General features: G+C 34.8%; 1 protein-coding gene across 1 annotated transcript in view; it reads left to right on the forward strand.

Annotated features, from left to right (window-relative positions):
- The window catches only part of EPHA6 (EPH receptor A6), an 884,686-nt gene that overhangs the window by 598,317 nt on the left and 269,119 nt on the right, over nucleotides 1-17,250 (forward strand). The window contains exon 7 of the mRNA XM_069471955.1: nucleotides 1,876-2,038. Within this exon, the coding sequence (XP_069328056.1) occupies nucleotides 1,876-2,038 (163 nt within the window). The remainder of the gene's footprint in view (nucleotides 1-1,875; nucleotides 2,039-17,250) is intronic.

Raw genomic sequence — 17,250 nt, forward strand, 5'->3', positions numbered from 1 at the left:
TATTTGGGGTATAATGGCAAATTTATTCAGCTAGACACAGAATAACCATATAGCATATAAGGTTCTGATAAATGAGACCATAAAGTTTAAAAATAATCTATAAGATAAAAACTTTTTTTTTTTTTTTGCAAAAGTAGCTTAAGGGAAATAATTTTCATAGTTGTAAATATTAAAGTGTCAGCAGCAAATAAATTAAATTTGGCACATTCTTCATATGTGTATATTTTTATAACTTGGTTTGTTAGTCTGGAAGTTCTCCTAAACAAAAACAAAATCTTGATGGGAATATTATAGTTAGAATTTAAGCATCAAATGGGTGATTCAATTAGTGACCTTGAAAGTCACTTCTATTCCTGAGAGTCTCCATCTTTAGATTTATGATGAGAATAACGGAAATTAACTTGAGGACTTGTTGACCTAGCGTGACCTGTGAATTTTTTTCACACAAATATAATTTTTTTCAAATACTCTATTAAAATACCTTTGTAAAAGTATAGGGTAATAATTCCATACAAAAACAGAATTAAGTTGGTTTTTTTTTTTTTTTTTTTTTTGAGACAGAGTCTCACTTTGTTGTCCAGGCTAGAGTGAGTGCCGTGGCGTCAGCCTAGCTCACAGCAACCTCAAACTCCTGGGCTCAAGCGATCCTCCTGCCTCAGCCTCCCGAGTAGCTGGGACTACAGGCATGCGCCACTATGCCCGGCTAATTTTTCTATATATATATTTTTAGTTGTCCATATAATTTCTTTCTATTTTTAGTAGAGACGGGGTCTCGCTCTTGCTCAGGCTGGTCTCGAACTCCTGACCTTGAGCGATCCACCCGCCTCGGCCTCCCAGAGTGCTAGGATTACAGGCGTGAGCCACCGCGCCCGGCCCAGAATTAAGTTTAATTTGACCCCACCACCAGCATATTGTGGACAATGTCTTACATGGACAGGTATTAATAAAATGAACTATTCTGTTCTGAGGTAATGGGCAAAAGCTCCTGACTGATTAGATCATTCAGAATACCCTGGCAAGTTCATTTCTCACTAGTAAAGTGAGGTAGTTGGCAGTTGACTCAGGAGACTGAGAACCAAGCCTCCAGCCCTGCCTCTGATTCCTCAGGTGTGGTTAAGTCTTTCATACCTATGTCCTCAGTGCTCCGTCATGGGCAGATTATTTTTAAATCCACCTCACAATCACTGTGTAACTAGTACATGTTTAAAAATAAGCTATAGTAGCTGGGGGGGAGGGGAAGGGAGGGGGAGTCAATTTTCCCTCAAGGGGAAAATTTCATCATTTTATTTCTTAAAGTTGACTCACATTCAGTTTTTACTACTTGCGAATCACTGAGTTATAGAACAAAGCAATTGATTTGGGGATAAAAGATTTCAAACTTTAAAAACAATTAATTTATTTTTCCTTTCACCCACAGGTCTACCCACGGATAGCGCCGGCATTTTGGCACTACCTGCGGGTAGAAGTGAGTAGCGGGTACTTGAATTCTCCCACCTTTGCACTTTGCACTCTGCTGGTGTGGTCTGACCTGACGTGCCCATTTTGCTCAAGATGCAGATACCATTCTGTGTAAACGTGTTCTCACGCCACCACCATCTCTTAGACTTGGATCAGAGATCTAAATCACCAAAAATACAAGTGCAGTTTACATAAGATTAATCATCTTTCTTGATAAATTTCCAAATCAGGACCATATCATATGCATCATAATGACAAACGATTAAATGCTAAATTATGGAAACCATGCTTCTACCTCTTTGCAGTCAATACTTTCGATATTCAGAGCATAATTTCTCAGTTTAATTTTGGAATGTCTCTAGGAAACGGTAGAGTGACTCTGCTTCATTTCCTTTCTCCTTTTCTTCTGTCCGCCAGGAGCATGAGCAGCTCACCTATTCCTCTACGAGGTCCAAGGCCCCCAGTGTCATCATCACAGGTCTCAAGCCAGCCACCAAGTACATATTTCATATCCGAGTGAGGACTGCAACAGGATACAGTGGCTACAGTCAGAAATTTGAATTTGAAACAGGAGATGAAAGTAAGTTTCACACAAGGATATAAAGTAAGCTGTTAAGTTAATGCCATTCCAATTTGACCTGCTGTTTTAAAACCAGGTGTCCCATTCTTAAAATGGGATTCTGATCATATAAATACTCATACAGTCATTTCAGTTAATGTTTTGGTGCTATCATTAAATACTTTCATGAAATGCCTTGCAGATCACAATTGTAATGTGGCCCAAATATATCCCTTTATGCAGAATCCATCGCTGTCTCTATTACACAGAGGCTCAATAGATGGTGTTAACCTACTTGTTTGCCAGTCCTGGCATTGTGATACTAATGAAAACTTTGGAAGAGAATAAAGCCATGAATGAACGATTTTAGCAGTCAGTTCAAAGTTATGCAGCTTTGGCTTTTCATCTCAGATCAATAAAAACAGTGGTCAGGAGACAAACTACACTGAAATGCACATTATAAGTTAAATATAGATGCATAGGCTTAATCAGAAACCCACATTAATTCCATAGCCTCAACATGCTGAAAACCAAAATGGGAGATAAATAGAATCAGGTGTTCTAATGTTATGCAACAAAGGCTTTGAAATCTTTTACTAATTCTAAACCCAGTTCTACCACTGAATTCTTTTTGGCTTTCAGAAATCCATGTTACTGGTATTTTTGTAAAGATAATAGAGGTTGCTTTTTCTGTACACCTTTATGAAAAAATATCCAAATACATCATTATAAAAATCTCTTTCCATCATTGCTGAAATACTATGTTAATATAATAATTCAAGAGTAGCAAATTTATTACAGTAATTCCTTAGAGATGACGTAATAATGGACTAGTAACGTGGGAGACTCTATGTTGAGCAGTTTACACACATGAGCTCATTTAATTCTGACAAGATTATGCCTCTTTTTAGAAACTTAAGTAGCTTTACCAAAATCTGGTAACTAGTGAGTAAAGGTACAAGATTAGAACCCTGGAACCATCTGACAGTGGCAGCAGAAGATGGTGAACTCTATGTTCTGAATTACTGATTTATTAAGTCCGTGAACGTGGCTTGGATCAGACCCTTGAAGAGACAAAATGTCTGAGAAGAATCTGCAAAATATGTTTGTTTAACCTGGAGTTTGAGTACATAGAATGGCTCCTGAGTCAATTTATAGCCTAAAGGGAAATCATTCAAAGGATCATTTTTTAAAAAATCTGGTTAGCTTTAAATTACATTTTCCAAGCATGCTGTTTATACCCAAAAGAGAACTTCAGTGAATAATGCCAAAGTAGGATATGGGTAGGTTGACTATAAATTTAGGAATATTATGATATGCATCTCAGTTGAAGGCATCAGTCTTTTTCTCTTTATACCCCCCTGGTTCATGTTTAAATTTTTAGAGCTTTTGTTTCTCAAGTGCTACTTGAAATATCATAACGTCAATTTCATTATTAAGTTCTCTTTTGTATATTCTGTTTAATTAACTAATTTTATAGTACATTCATGTAGATGGGGTGTGGGTTGGGGAGGAGTGATTAGACACTCTCTCATTTGATGGTCTGGTTCAAATTTTTTAAAGTAAGCAAAATGAAAATAGTTCATAATCCAATTCTCTTTAGCCATATTTTACTTTGCTCAACTTCTAGTTTGCTAACAACCAACAAGATAATAATATAAGATATGAAATAATTCCTTTTCAAAATCATAATGTTCTTAACTGATCCCTGGTGCTGTACAAGCATAGTGACATCTGAAGAATAATCGTGATGACACCTCTTGCACTTCCAGACTAGTGCTTGTTTTATTTTTTCCCCCCAGCATCAGAATATGCTAGTGGAAACTGGCTAACAATTGTAAAGATTACTAATTAAGACTGCTCTCACTATAAAATGAGTCTATTTGAACTACAGTGACTAGTTTCTTCTCTCCCTAAGTTTATAGATCAACCTTATTACATATGTATATATGGAGATAAAAAAAATAGATAGATAGAATTGATAAATATGTAGATAAATGTATATTCACTCATATATAGTTACAAAATACTTTCCTTTTGTATTGTAGTGCTCAAATTCCATGTGTCCTCTAATTTCTTGCTGGACTAAGTGTACAGGTAAATCATATGCCCACTAGCAGCATTTATTGAGTGCCTATTGTGTACTGGCCTTTCTATTAGGTACTGTCCTTGATTGCCCTTCCCTTTTTAGAATAGATTTAACAAAATTACAATAAACTACACAATGAGTAGTTGAGAAAGTAAAAATATAAAAATAATCCATGTGGATTTTCATAAAAGATAGCTGGGAGATAAGTGTTAGAAGCTAATGAGAACCTTCTCAAAAATAAAATAAAATTTATATTACACCTCAAAGTGTTAACTCTACACACATATCCACACACACGTAACCAAGTATAGTTTTTGTTTTGTTTTCTTTTTTGCTCATATGGCTGAAACGCAAATTTTAACTACATCAAATTTGTTATTATTTCTGTGCTTATTTTCTGGACTTTTCAATGGAGAAAAAGATGAGATTAAAAAACAGTATGCATCATTAATAATATTATCCATACCTTATAAACTGCTTGAAAAAAATGTTTTTGATACATTTTCAACAATAATCAGTTAAAATTACACTTATATTTTTTTAAAAAGTAATAAAATAAAGATAAGGAAATCAAACATTCATTTGCATTTAAAACACCACCAAAACTTATCTAATATTCAAATGCATTTTAGAATAACAAAAAATAGTTTTATATGTTCATTTTTAAAACCAAAATAAAATATATTCTGCTAGATTGTAGGCAGCTTGCACCTTTGCTTAAATACTGGAAAATAGTTCCTGAACTGTCAAAAGAGAGCAGAATCCATTGCTTAAAGCCAATTTTTGAAAGAAAATTAGAATTTTACATATAATAATTAACAATTTACCTCTTCTTTTGCCTTAGTAATTAGCTAAATGACCCAGGAAAATTAATACATTGCCAATATATATAAGCAATGCACTCCTTTTCCCTGAAAAGATTAATTATAGCTAAAATTTTAACAACATGTAAATTTAAGCTTTCACCTGTTGGCTACATAAATCAGTTTTGTAGCACAAAAGCCACATCTGTCAGGATTTCTAAATGTATTATTTATCAGAAGTAGTAGTAATTGTCTAAATTTATATTACATACAATAATCATACAAAAATTGTCATGAATATTAACAAACCAAACTATAAATTATTAAATTATAGTGGGTATTTCAAAACAAAATCTTATGTCTTACACATCTATACAAAGAGTGGTATGTAGAAACAAATTAATGAATTTAATCAATTATTTTCAAACCATCCATAAGATATAGCTATTTTAGCATGGTTTGATATTTAAGTAATGTGATTCATTTTAACAATTTACAGGTGGGAAATGATCCTGAAAATTAAGGTGCAAGATTGCCTCTCTAGTTCCTTCTTCCCTAATGAATTCTTTATGTCCCCATTTGACTTATTTTTTTATTCTCCACTTTGTACACTTAAAAATCCTAAATTGGTGGGCATTTTTATAGAATAAAATATTAATTTCTCAACAAATATTGAAGCCTCCATCTAAATCTAATAAAAATTGACATTGTTTCTATCAATTTCCCTCAAGTTAACATATACTATAAGAAAATGAGATTATGTGAATGCTTCATACACAAAATGATCTGTATCCTCATCATATCTAAGGTGGTTCTGTGAATTCCAACTGGAATATTCAGAAAATGATCACATTACAAATGGTGGTTCTATCTCACATGCTACTCTGCCTGATGTGTTCTTGATCAGTTCAGCAAGAAATCATTACTCTTTCCTACAACTTTCTAAATATTTTATTGTTCAAGGGCTGAATGTTTTACAAAGTTATAAACTCTTTGAGCTCAAGAACTATAGCCTATATATCTTTGTGTCTTATAAAATGTCTTGCACATAGTTATATTCAAACAAAGAAAATACAATATTCAAAAAGCTAACATATGAAAGAATAGTATATTGCCCACTAATACAAAAAGAAAGGATCAAATAATTTTATTTGCCACAGATAAGTGATATTGCTTGCTTTATTTTGGATAACAAGCTGTAAGTGGCTTGAGTTATGTAGAAACATAATATATGCAATTTTAATTGCAAATTAACTGCTAATTCTAAAATCGGGGGGCATTTTAAGGTAAAGCAAAATGATGTATGGGTTAACACATTTTAATCCTTAAACTCCTTTTTTAAAAACCTCTATTATGTTTGATCTAGTCCATTGGTTGAAACACAATCTGTACTACTTCAATTACTTAGGATGAAATTAGCTACATCATTATTAACACCAGGCAGAAATTTTGGAATGATTATTAATGGTGGCACGTGAAGCAGAAAGAGGACCAGCTGACCCTGCTAGGGTAATAAAAAAGTTAATTAATCAAGCAGGAGGCAGATTTCATATTTATGAGTCTACCCAGAAGAGGACAAATTCCAGTATATAAGACTTTAATTTAAAATAATCTCCAATCAATAGCACACTTTCATTGTTGGCAGCCATAGCTATCTAAATGCAAACATCAGTGGGAAAGAAGAATTTTCTAGTAGTTAGGTTGTCTGAATATAAAGTAGCCTGTCCTATGACGTAAAGAAGGCCCGTCATAATAAGAATTTGTGCTAAAGGTAGCTGGGTACTTGTTCAGCATGCCAGAAAGGAAATCCTGCTTTGTTTAGGAGGTTGAGATAAATGTTTAATGTAATTTCCAACACTGAGATTTTATAACAACATAATATTTGTTAAGTTCTAATTATGTTCCAAAACTATTCTGTTCCTCCTGGCTACTAAAACATGTATAGCCTTTGAAGTATCGTGCCCATTTTGCAGATTAGGAAACCAAAGCACAAAGAAGTATGGTAATTTACCAGTACTTTTCCACAAGTAGTATGTGTTAGAATGGAGGATATTATGGCATTAGGCCCTTTACATACTAATATTCAGAACCAAGACTGAATTTCCTTTCTACTCATTCAGTATTTTCACTTTTCTTGTTCACCTTTGTCATTACTTCTAATTTTCTACATGATTATTTTTTATTCTTCACTGTTCCTTAATTATATTTCTCCTTAGAATAATGTGTTTTGAATATAGACAGATTTTTCAGAAGACTATACTTATTTATGAATCACCATGGATCAAGTTCAGAGAGCTATGCACTGTTTTAATGCAGATTTCTGTATGAATGCACACATAATAGATCACATATAACACTCCAAAGGGGCAAAATAATGCAGTTATTATCATTTACTTAAATTAACAAGATCTTGATGAATAATAACTACTTGCACAGGAAATGGAAATTTTCCTTTAAGAGGGACAGCATTGACAAAAAGATACTTTGTTTCAATTTTGCCTAGATCAAATAAGGATTTTAAATGATGGGAACCAGGCTTATGTACCATGAGACAGATTGAAGGCCTTAATATGAAAAATATTAAAGATCATAACTTTGCTAAATGGGCTAGAAAGAAAATCATTAACTATTAACAGGTGCTTAAAAGTTGTAAAATGTGCACATTAAAATGCAATGTTAAAATTTGGCCGGTATCTAAAAGAGAAGTAACAAACAGCAGTGAATCTATTTCTTAATACAGAAGGTAGGTTTATTTTAAGCCAATAACATATGGCAACATATATAAAAATATTATTTCTCTGTTATAGAAACCATCATTCCTTGACTGGAAGTTTTTTGGGGATCAGGGATCATTTATTTTCCTCTCCTTTTTTTTTCCTCCTGTGAGAGAGAGAGAGAGAGAGAGAGAGAATGTGTACACAGTGTAGATTTACTTTCTTAGCAAATTTCAAGTAGAAAATACAGTATTATTAACTATAGTCACCATGATGTACATTAGATTCTGAGAACTTATGCATCTTATAACTGAAGGCTTGTACTTTTTGACCAATATTTCCACATTTCTTTTTCATTTTTATACCTCTTATGTTGCTTTGCATGCACCTGACAAATAGAAAGCATTCAATGAATATCAAATGAATTAATATTATAAGTAAATACTCAATGAACATACATCTGTTATAGCAAACAAATTACATGTATTTTATTATTCTACCCATATATTTTCAGTGCCTTTTATTTGTTTAGCTTGTACATGTATTAATAGCAGGCAGTATGCTGAATGCTGGGGATACAAAGAAAATAATATATGGTCTCTGTCTTCAGGAAGCTCACCACTAAACCACACTAGAAACTTACTACTAGAATTCATTATTTATGCCATTCTCGAAGTCTGATTTTAATTTGTCTTGATTCGAGATGGTTTTTTTTCTATCATCCATCATATAAATTGCCTGAATTTTTCTGTCAAGCTTTTTGACTTTACAACCTTGAATTCTTCAAGAAAGCAAAAATGTTCCTTACACATTTCAAATTACTCTAATTTTAGTGAAAAATATATTCCCTATGTAATACTTAAAGATTTAGAGCCATTCTTTAGACTATACAAATCAGCTTTATCGACTTGTATTTTGAAGTGTTTTTTTTAATGTCATATTTTAATTGTTAGAGATGCATCAGGGGCAAAGTGAAAAAAAAATAATTTCTTATTATAGCCATACAAACGGCTATCCAGAACAGCTGGCATGATTCTTAAGTGTGGTTGACCCTTCACTCTCATCTCTCGCATGATCATGTACTAAGCTCAAAAAGGGAATAGGAGTATTGTGTTGTTCAGTAGGTACTTACAGAATGGTGTTTTAAAGCATTAGGGGAGTTCTAGCTAGCCATAGGGTGCCATAGCAATGATACATAAATGTTCTTATTAATGCAAAGAAAGGGTAGAAACACATGATGCTGGATGGAGTTATCCTTTGGGAAGTCACATACTGGAAGGATGACCCAGCACAGGGCTTTGGTTCTTTTTATAATTTGATTTCCCACTTAAATTCTATCCATGTGATAATTCATCATTTTTCAGAGCTGAAAAAATCTGAGAATTGAATGGAAGGGTTCTCAAAATGTCCAAGTCAGGTTAAAAATATTTTATATAAAATATATAAATATTAAATATTTTATGCCTATGTCAAAACATGAAGACATAGTTTGAAAAGTCTAAATTTGCACAGTGCTACTGTGCAATAAAAATTATTTTAAATAATCTTACATAGTATTTTTTAAATTTGTATTAACCCCATGCAAGACATCTGTTTTTGCTTTACCTCACCATGAAGTCACAATACTGAATGGACAGGTGTTTATAAAAATTAACCCAGCCAGCTTTACGAAGTCCTGTGTGAAGAATTAAGCAGCAGCTTAAGTGTTCACGTTACACTTTACTTTTTCAGGGGAAATAGTAGTTCAGTGAATTTAAATTGAATAACGAGAATTCTTGGCAAAATCACAGGATTTTTAAGATTTAAAAGATTTAGCTGTATGTGCACAAACCCAAACATGAAATGTACAAGCATATTACTGTACTATAAAGATAGGCAAAGTAGCAGAGTATGGCAACCTTTCTTCCAGATATAAAATAGTTGATTCACAATAAACTGAATTTCATATTCTCTTATGCTTTTGGAAAGCTGAGCATTCATTTAAAGATGCTCTTGCACTATTGTTTTTTGTTAAATTAGTATCTTATATTTGCTAGATACATAACCAGAAACCAGACTAAATAATTTTGTCAACAATTTCAGCAAGTTTGTCAATAATAAACATTGTAATATTTCTTACTGCAATTAGCACATATATGTGTACATACATATGTATATATATACAGACACATAATACATATATTCTGCATTCATACACACTTCCTATTCCCATTTTGAGGTAAAAGAATGAAATTAGCAATATTTTAGATACTTTTTGCATAAGTTATCCTTAGAAGTAAAAATAATTTATTTTAAAATTTAATATAGTTTGTTTCTAAATTTAATTTAATGAAAGAGAAAGTATAGGGCACTTAAGAGAAGCAGTAAAAGCTAAAGCAACAGAAGAAATTTAAATTGTTTAACTTAATCATTCATCCCTTCACTTTATCAAAACATACTCATGGATGGGCCAGATACAGAAATAGGCACTGGGTATTCAAAGATGAAAAGGGCAACTAGTTTCCTGCTTTCACAAAATCCTGTGAGAGGTTCAGAAAATTAAACAAGATTCCAATATACGGTACTGTGTGGGCACAAGGAGATAAATACAAACAAACTTGTGTCAAGAAAAGTTTCTGAAAAGAATAAATGTCTTCAAGGAGACTTTAAGTAAAACTTGGCTATGAAAGTGGCTGGGGGTAAGGTGAGGGTGGAGGGCAGGGTGAGAGGATTGGGGAGCTTTTGTTCTCTCCTGGACAGAGAGAATAGTTTGTGTGCAGGAGTAGAGATCAAAGAAAGCACAGAGCTTTCTAGTAAGTGGAAGAATGTCAATATGGCTAGAAGTGTGGTTTTCAAAGTGGGGGCCCTGTGCCACTAGAAATGCAGATTTTCAGAACTCACAGTAGACCTACTAAATCAGAAACTCTGGAGATGGGACCCAGCATTCTGTTGTGACAAGCCCTGTGGCTGATTCTGCCACCTGCTCTAGTTAGAGAATTACATCATCAGAGAGTACAAGATTGGACTAAACACTAGTGGGGGTGATGACCTTGGTACAAGAAATACTAGACATGAGGCTAGTGAGGACCATGCGAGGCCACCCTTATCTTGCTACTGAAGGTAAAATTTCCTGGGTTTTTATTTTCCTTCCAGCTCTCTGTAGTTTTGGAGACAAGCAAGCCAGTCAGAGCAAGCTTCCCACAACCGACTTGCCTAGAACCATTGCGAACACATCTAATTATTTCCTCACTTTCTTTTTATCCACACTAAAAATAAAACCTTCCAAATATCTTTTTCATTGACACTTCTATAGCTGTCATAACTTCCAGATTCCCTAGAGACTGTTTTAGCCTTAAGAATTCACCTACCAAAGATGCTGGAACATTGGGAATTATCAATTTAAATTCTAAAGCTGGCTTGCTCTCTGCCAGCGTGAAAGCCCACATATCTCTCCTTGACAGTTCATATTTGGTCTTGGACTTTCAAGATACAGTGAATTACGACCTGTTCACCGGAGCCTCCTGGGAAAACTGGAGTTAAGCCATTCCATGTCAAACTTCAAAGAAAATTGGTCAGTTGCAGAAATCCTGGAAATTAAGTTACCTGGAAAATTTCATGAATTTCATAGCATAGAGGTAAAGGATGTATGTTAGCGAAGCAAAGTTAGACATCAAGACTAATATGCCACACAAAGGTGCCACTGGCTTCTCTCAGGCTAGGTTATATGGTTGTATGTTCTAACTGATGAAGGCAAAATGCTACATTCAGTTAGGCAACACAGGACTTGGTCTCTTGGCTCATGAGGATTCTCTTTAGACTTTAATTGCTCATCAATAAAATAAAGGGAATGTGTTAGGTTATCTTCGCTTTCTCCTAATGAAGTAATTAAGGAGTTGGGCCAGACCAGCCTGGATCCAAATTCTGCCACTCCCCAGGTATTAGGGCCTAAGGAAGGTAATGTAGTCAATTTAAGCTTTGGCTTCCTCATGGGAAAACTAGAGATCTGTGTATTTACTTATACAGTCATTCATTCAACAAATATTTGTGAGAACCTACTCTGTACTAAGTGCCGTTCTACATGCTTGGAATATAGCAGAAATAGACAAAAATCCCTGCTTTCCTGGAGCTTAGGTTCTAGAGAGAGAAGAAAAATAATAAACAATAAACAAAATATTTAGTAATAGTATATCAAGTGGTACAGAGCTGTGGTATGTTGCCTAGATCCCGACTTCAGGACCCAGCTAGTGGGAGTTCTGCCTGCTAAAGGCTCATGGCTGAAGTCTCATAGCTGCTGACCTTGCCCCTGGCCAAAGGAAGCCTCATGCCCTAGGGTCATGTCCTTCTCCATGGGCAGTCAGAATCCAAGACTGGTGAAGATAAGGTATAAAGGCTTTGCTTCAATTCTGGACAAATCTGAAAGGCTATCCCAGCTGCAAAACTCCCTGAGGTCTGCTGAGGTCTTTGCAGCTTCCACCTGACAGCTCAGCGGCTGCATCCTGCCTTCCGCACTCCCCCACGTGTTCATGCTGAGCTCACTCCCAGTAAACTTGCTGCACACAAAGCTCCACTGCAGAATCTGTGCCCCAGTAGAACCACCTAAGACAGATGATGAGATGTCCTCTGGAGAAGAGTAAAGCTGAGAAGGAGGATAGGGAGTGTCTGCCTCCTACTGTGAGAAAAGTACTCAGTGCAGTATCTGACACACAGAATCATGGAGAGCCTTACCTGGCTTGGGCTTAAAGAAAAGGAAGCGGAAAGAAGAAGGAAAAGTTTTATGATAGCAACCGATTCATGGATTTCAATCTGGCAGGTATTTGATAGGTAAATAAACAGTTAAAGTATATTACCAAAGAAGAATTTTGTATAAAAGCTCAAGTTTTATACTTACTTAAACTTGGATTTAAATCTTGACTCTAATACTTCCTAAATATCTGACTTTGAGCCAGTCAGTTATCCACTTTGTTCCTCCGTTTCCACATATGGTAAATGGGGGTGACAATACCACCTACTTTCTAGTGTCCTTATGAGTATGCAGTGATTCAATGCTTGCAGAGTACTTAGCAGAGTAGCCAGAACTCATGTGGTCAGAGCGGAATAGATACTGATTACTAATGCTGATATCATTGCTGTTAATTCCCAACCTTAAAATTCTAATCTATCAACTTCAAAACAGTATTTAAAAAAAAAAAAATACCATCCCTTATCTTCTTGCATATAGACAGCCTACAATAACAATCAAGTAATTTGTTTTATTCTTCTCTTTGACATTTTATTTTTCATATGCATTAACTTATCCCTAAGTCTGGTTGGCTAGTCTTGGGGTTACATTTTGCTTAATTTACATAGGTGACACAAAAGGGTAAGTGGAATTCCCCAAGATGCATTGACCTTCCAGGGCTTAAGCACTTGAAAATTTCAGCCAAGGAAACTCCACATTTGAACTTCTAAGATGCCAGAACTTCTTAGCCAGCACAGTGGACAAGTTAGGAAGCTTCCGTCAGGCCTATTCTGGTCAAATCACCTTGTGGACTCAGAACCACTTTCTCTCCTATTTCTATAGTAATCAAATTATTTAAAAGTTGGGCTACTTGTCTTTTAAATACTTAAAACATTAAATGTCTCAGTGCAAACAGACAACACAGGATAGTGATTAGAAGCTCAGACTTTGGAACTAGACTATCTCTGTATGTTCTGGTTCTGTCATTTCTAATTACTTGACCATGTGTGAGTTAATGAACCTCTCTGTGCCTCAGTTTCTCTACCTGTGAGATGGAGATGATAATGCCATCTAATATGATTGTTGTAAAAGACTAAATAGGTTAACACATATCAAGTGTTTAGAACTGTGGATCACATATAAGCTTTCAAAGTGTTTGTTACTACAATATTCGTAATTACTACCCTTCTTCTGAGGGAAACTCCTTTACTGAGTCCAGTGTGATTTTTTGGACCACCCTGTGCTGTGAAACAGAGGCCACCCATCTCCAAAAAAAAAAAAAGAAAAGAAAGGAAAGGAAAGGAAACGAAACGAAACGAATGTAATTCTGGCAAAAGATCTCCCTTGGGGCACCCTCTTTGAAATCCTCTTCAGTTTTCAAGTAGCAACGAAAAGACTTATGGACCCATAGCTACCTACCCCACTATAAATTTTTAAAAATTAAATAAGTAGCCATCTAACTGATTTCCTTCCCCAGAAATAAGCAATCCAAAGAAAAGCTAACTTAGTCGTTTATTGAAAACTGTATTTTGGCTCAGAATAAGCATTATTTATGCTATTACTTTTTTATTTCAAAATATTAAGGAGGCACAGATCTTTTTTTTTTGATACATGGCTTGAATCAGGGCTATAAATGTGCCCATCACCTGAATCATGTTCATTATGTCCTTTAGGTGGGTTTTTGCCCTTCCTCTCCTTCCCCCTTCCCCCTGCTTGATTGCCAATGACTTTTACTTTCCTCTGTGTACTTGTTTGTCCAGCAGTTAGTTCCAATTTATTAGAGAGTGCATATGGCGTTTGTTTTTCCATTCTTGAGATACTTCACTTAGGATAATGGTCTCCAGTTCCTTCCAAATTGCCACAAAAGGCATTAATTCGCCCTTTTTTATGGCTGAGTAGTACTCCTTGTTATACATATACCACATTTTGTTAATCTACTCATGAATTGATGGATACTTGGGTTGAGTCCTCATTTATGCAGTTGTGAATTGTGCTGCAATAAACATTTGAGTGCAGATGTGTTTTTGATAAAATGGTTTCTTTTCCTTTGGGTTCATACTTAGTAGTGGGATTTTTGGATCAAATGGTAGGTCTACGTTTCAGCTCTTTGAGAAATCTCCATACTGTTTTCCATAGAGGTAATACTAACTTGCAGTCCTACAAATTGTTCCTTTCTCTCTGCATCCATGCCAGCATCTATTGTTTTTGGACTTTTTAATAAAAGTCATTCTAACAGGAGTGAGGTAATATCTCATTGTAGTTTAATTTGCATTTTCCTGATGATTCGTGTTGTTGAGCATTTTTCATATGTGTTGGACATTTGTCTATCTGCTTTTGAAAAATTCATGTCTTTTACACATCCGATAAAGGGCTAATAACTAGAAGCTATTACTTTTTGAATATAAGCACAAAATATCTTGTTTGCATCAAATTATTGGATAAATGCAGTTTTGAGAATATTTGAACTTTTATAAAATCACATTTTTATCATGCATAATGACTGAAAAAAAGGCTATTCCAAATTAATCCAAGTTGTCTGGCAGACAGAGCACCAAGTGGGAACATATCAAAAAGACTTGGGGCTTTCTAATTATCTGTAGCACATTCTTCTTTTTTCTGTCATGTTCTGTACTGTAGCTCAGAATGCCTTTTGAGTCCTTCTATATCATTGACAGCTAATTCCTGTTTAAAAGAATACTCCCAAACATATATAACTAATGTAAGTCATTAATGTCACTCAATAGGGATAAGAGAGAATTACAAGGATAGTCAAATTTTATGTTCTAGGGGTAAAAAAGCTTAATGTTTTAAGCAGCAAGTAGCATGACTTTCCTCATATATATGATAACATCTAAATTGCCCTGAATTTTTATAAGGATATATTCTCTGAAAGCTTGATGAACTAAACAAAGAAATGTTGATTTTTATTTGCATTTCCCTTTTTTCTAAGAACATTTGAGGCAATTTAAAATACATAAACAAAATGTTTAATAAATTAGAACTAGAAATTAAAAATTGGGTCTATAAAAACAAAAAGGAACAAAGTCTCATTTTGATAATTATTACTAGAGATGCACATGTGTGCACCTTCTCTGCCTCTGAAATTTCCGGTAGCAACCAGAGAATAGAAAAGTTATCACACATTCAATACTGTAGGAAAGATATACAGAGGGTGTTGAGGATAATGGCCTCAAGCAGAGTTTCTTCCACAAATGTGGAAGTTGTTTGTTTATTTTCATATGATATTTTCTGACCACAACCTTTGATAAAACCAAGGTAATGTTTCACTGATTGATGGTGATTTTTCCATGGTGAGAGTAAAGGGAAAGAGAAAGTAAGGTTACTTAATTCATTACAAACACACAGATTTTAAAAGAGAAACTATACCTAGGAAGTGAATGAAAACAATCACCCTTCAAATTACTTTTCTAGATATTTTGTCTCTTAGGAACTTGAAACTAGAATACTTTAATAGAACCATTTGATTGCAGGCATCACATACCCCACAAGCTAGGTTAAGCAAAGAGGGATACAAGAGTGTTCCTGATCAGGCTTCAGAAAAGATTTAAACAAGAAACTGGAAAACTCTCAAAGACAAAGACAGCCAGTCTTGATCAACATAGCCACTCATCTCTGTTTTGCTCTCTAAAGATTAGTTTTATCTGCATCTATGTCCCTTTAGGAAAAGATGTCTCTGGCTTATAAATCACATTTCTCTTAGTTTCAACCATGCACAAAAGCTCTCAAACTGACTGTGAACCCTAATCCCAGATTCTGGAAGGTGAAATGAGGTACGTACAGTTTGGGTCAGGTCTCCATCCCCAATATGACTCATATGACTGGCTACCAGAGCAAGAGAGAATAATCTTCCAAGGCCCTACATTGTAGAGTGGAGGCAATTTTCAAAGACAAGGCTGAACAGATACCCCTGAGGATGTTTACTAAGAATTTTGACATTAGTCTTTAATGAGGGTTTAGAATGTGAATTTCCTACTTTCATATCAATAGATGATACAAATGGCATAAAAATAAGGAGAAGAAATATAGAAATCTTTCTGCTACAAAAATCGAGAAGCCCAACCGGTATTTTTGCCAAGGTAAAAATAAAACCTCTCTACATTTGCACTGAAATGGGCTGCAGCAAAGCACAGATTGTCCTTAGGAAGCAGATTTGAATCTGCTGCCATCACTAGACAAACTCTAGATTGAGAGCCCAGAGTCCCACACCACAGGATACCATGAAAAAAGATGATTCTGGCCTGGACATTTTTCAAAGCAGGTGTTCCAAGTCATCAAAAAGAAACCTGAGGAGTAATGCTTCCATGGAAAAAGTTATATTGAACTGCATAGCTCTGCAGCATGCTTTCCTGGATAAGCTATGGAAAAAATATGCTTGTACAAAATGGAAATAGCTTGTCTCGTTGTGTAGAGTTTTGATCAATTGCCTTTTGTCTGCCAAAGAAAATGATTTTCGTTTTGATAAAGTTAACGCTGCTCAATTCATTCTGGCAGCAGAAGGATAGAAGAATTATTTGTATCCTGAAATCAATTCTAGTTGTTAGAAATTAAACCCATATCATCAGCATCTCGGAATAGGCTTATCTTTCTATCCATCATGATGGCAAATACCCATTTTGTCTAAAATCAGTACTGTCTTGTGAAGATATTAGTTTAAAAGTGAACAAATAAAACACAATACTGTTTTACGTTACATGACAAGGTGAACAGGTATGTCAGGAAATTTCTCCCCTTAAGTTCAGTTTTAGAGGGGTATTTACTCCCACATTTGCTGATCATGATACTGAACCTCATTTTTGTGTTAACTCGATTTCCCATGCAATGAAATCAAAATTTAGTGGGAGATCAATATGCATAGGCAAAAAATCTTATATTCTTGAAAATAATAGTAGTAAGTTGAAGGAATATGCTAT

Source organism: Eulemur rufifrons, chromosome 7, assembly GCF_041146395.1.
Source record: "Eulemur rufifrons isolate Redbay chromosome 7, OSU_ERuf_1, whole genome shotgun sequence".
NCBI classification, from domain to species: Eukaryota; Metazoa; Chordata; class Mammalia; order Primates; family Lemuridae; genus Eulemur; species Eulemur rufifrons.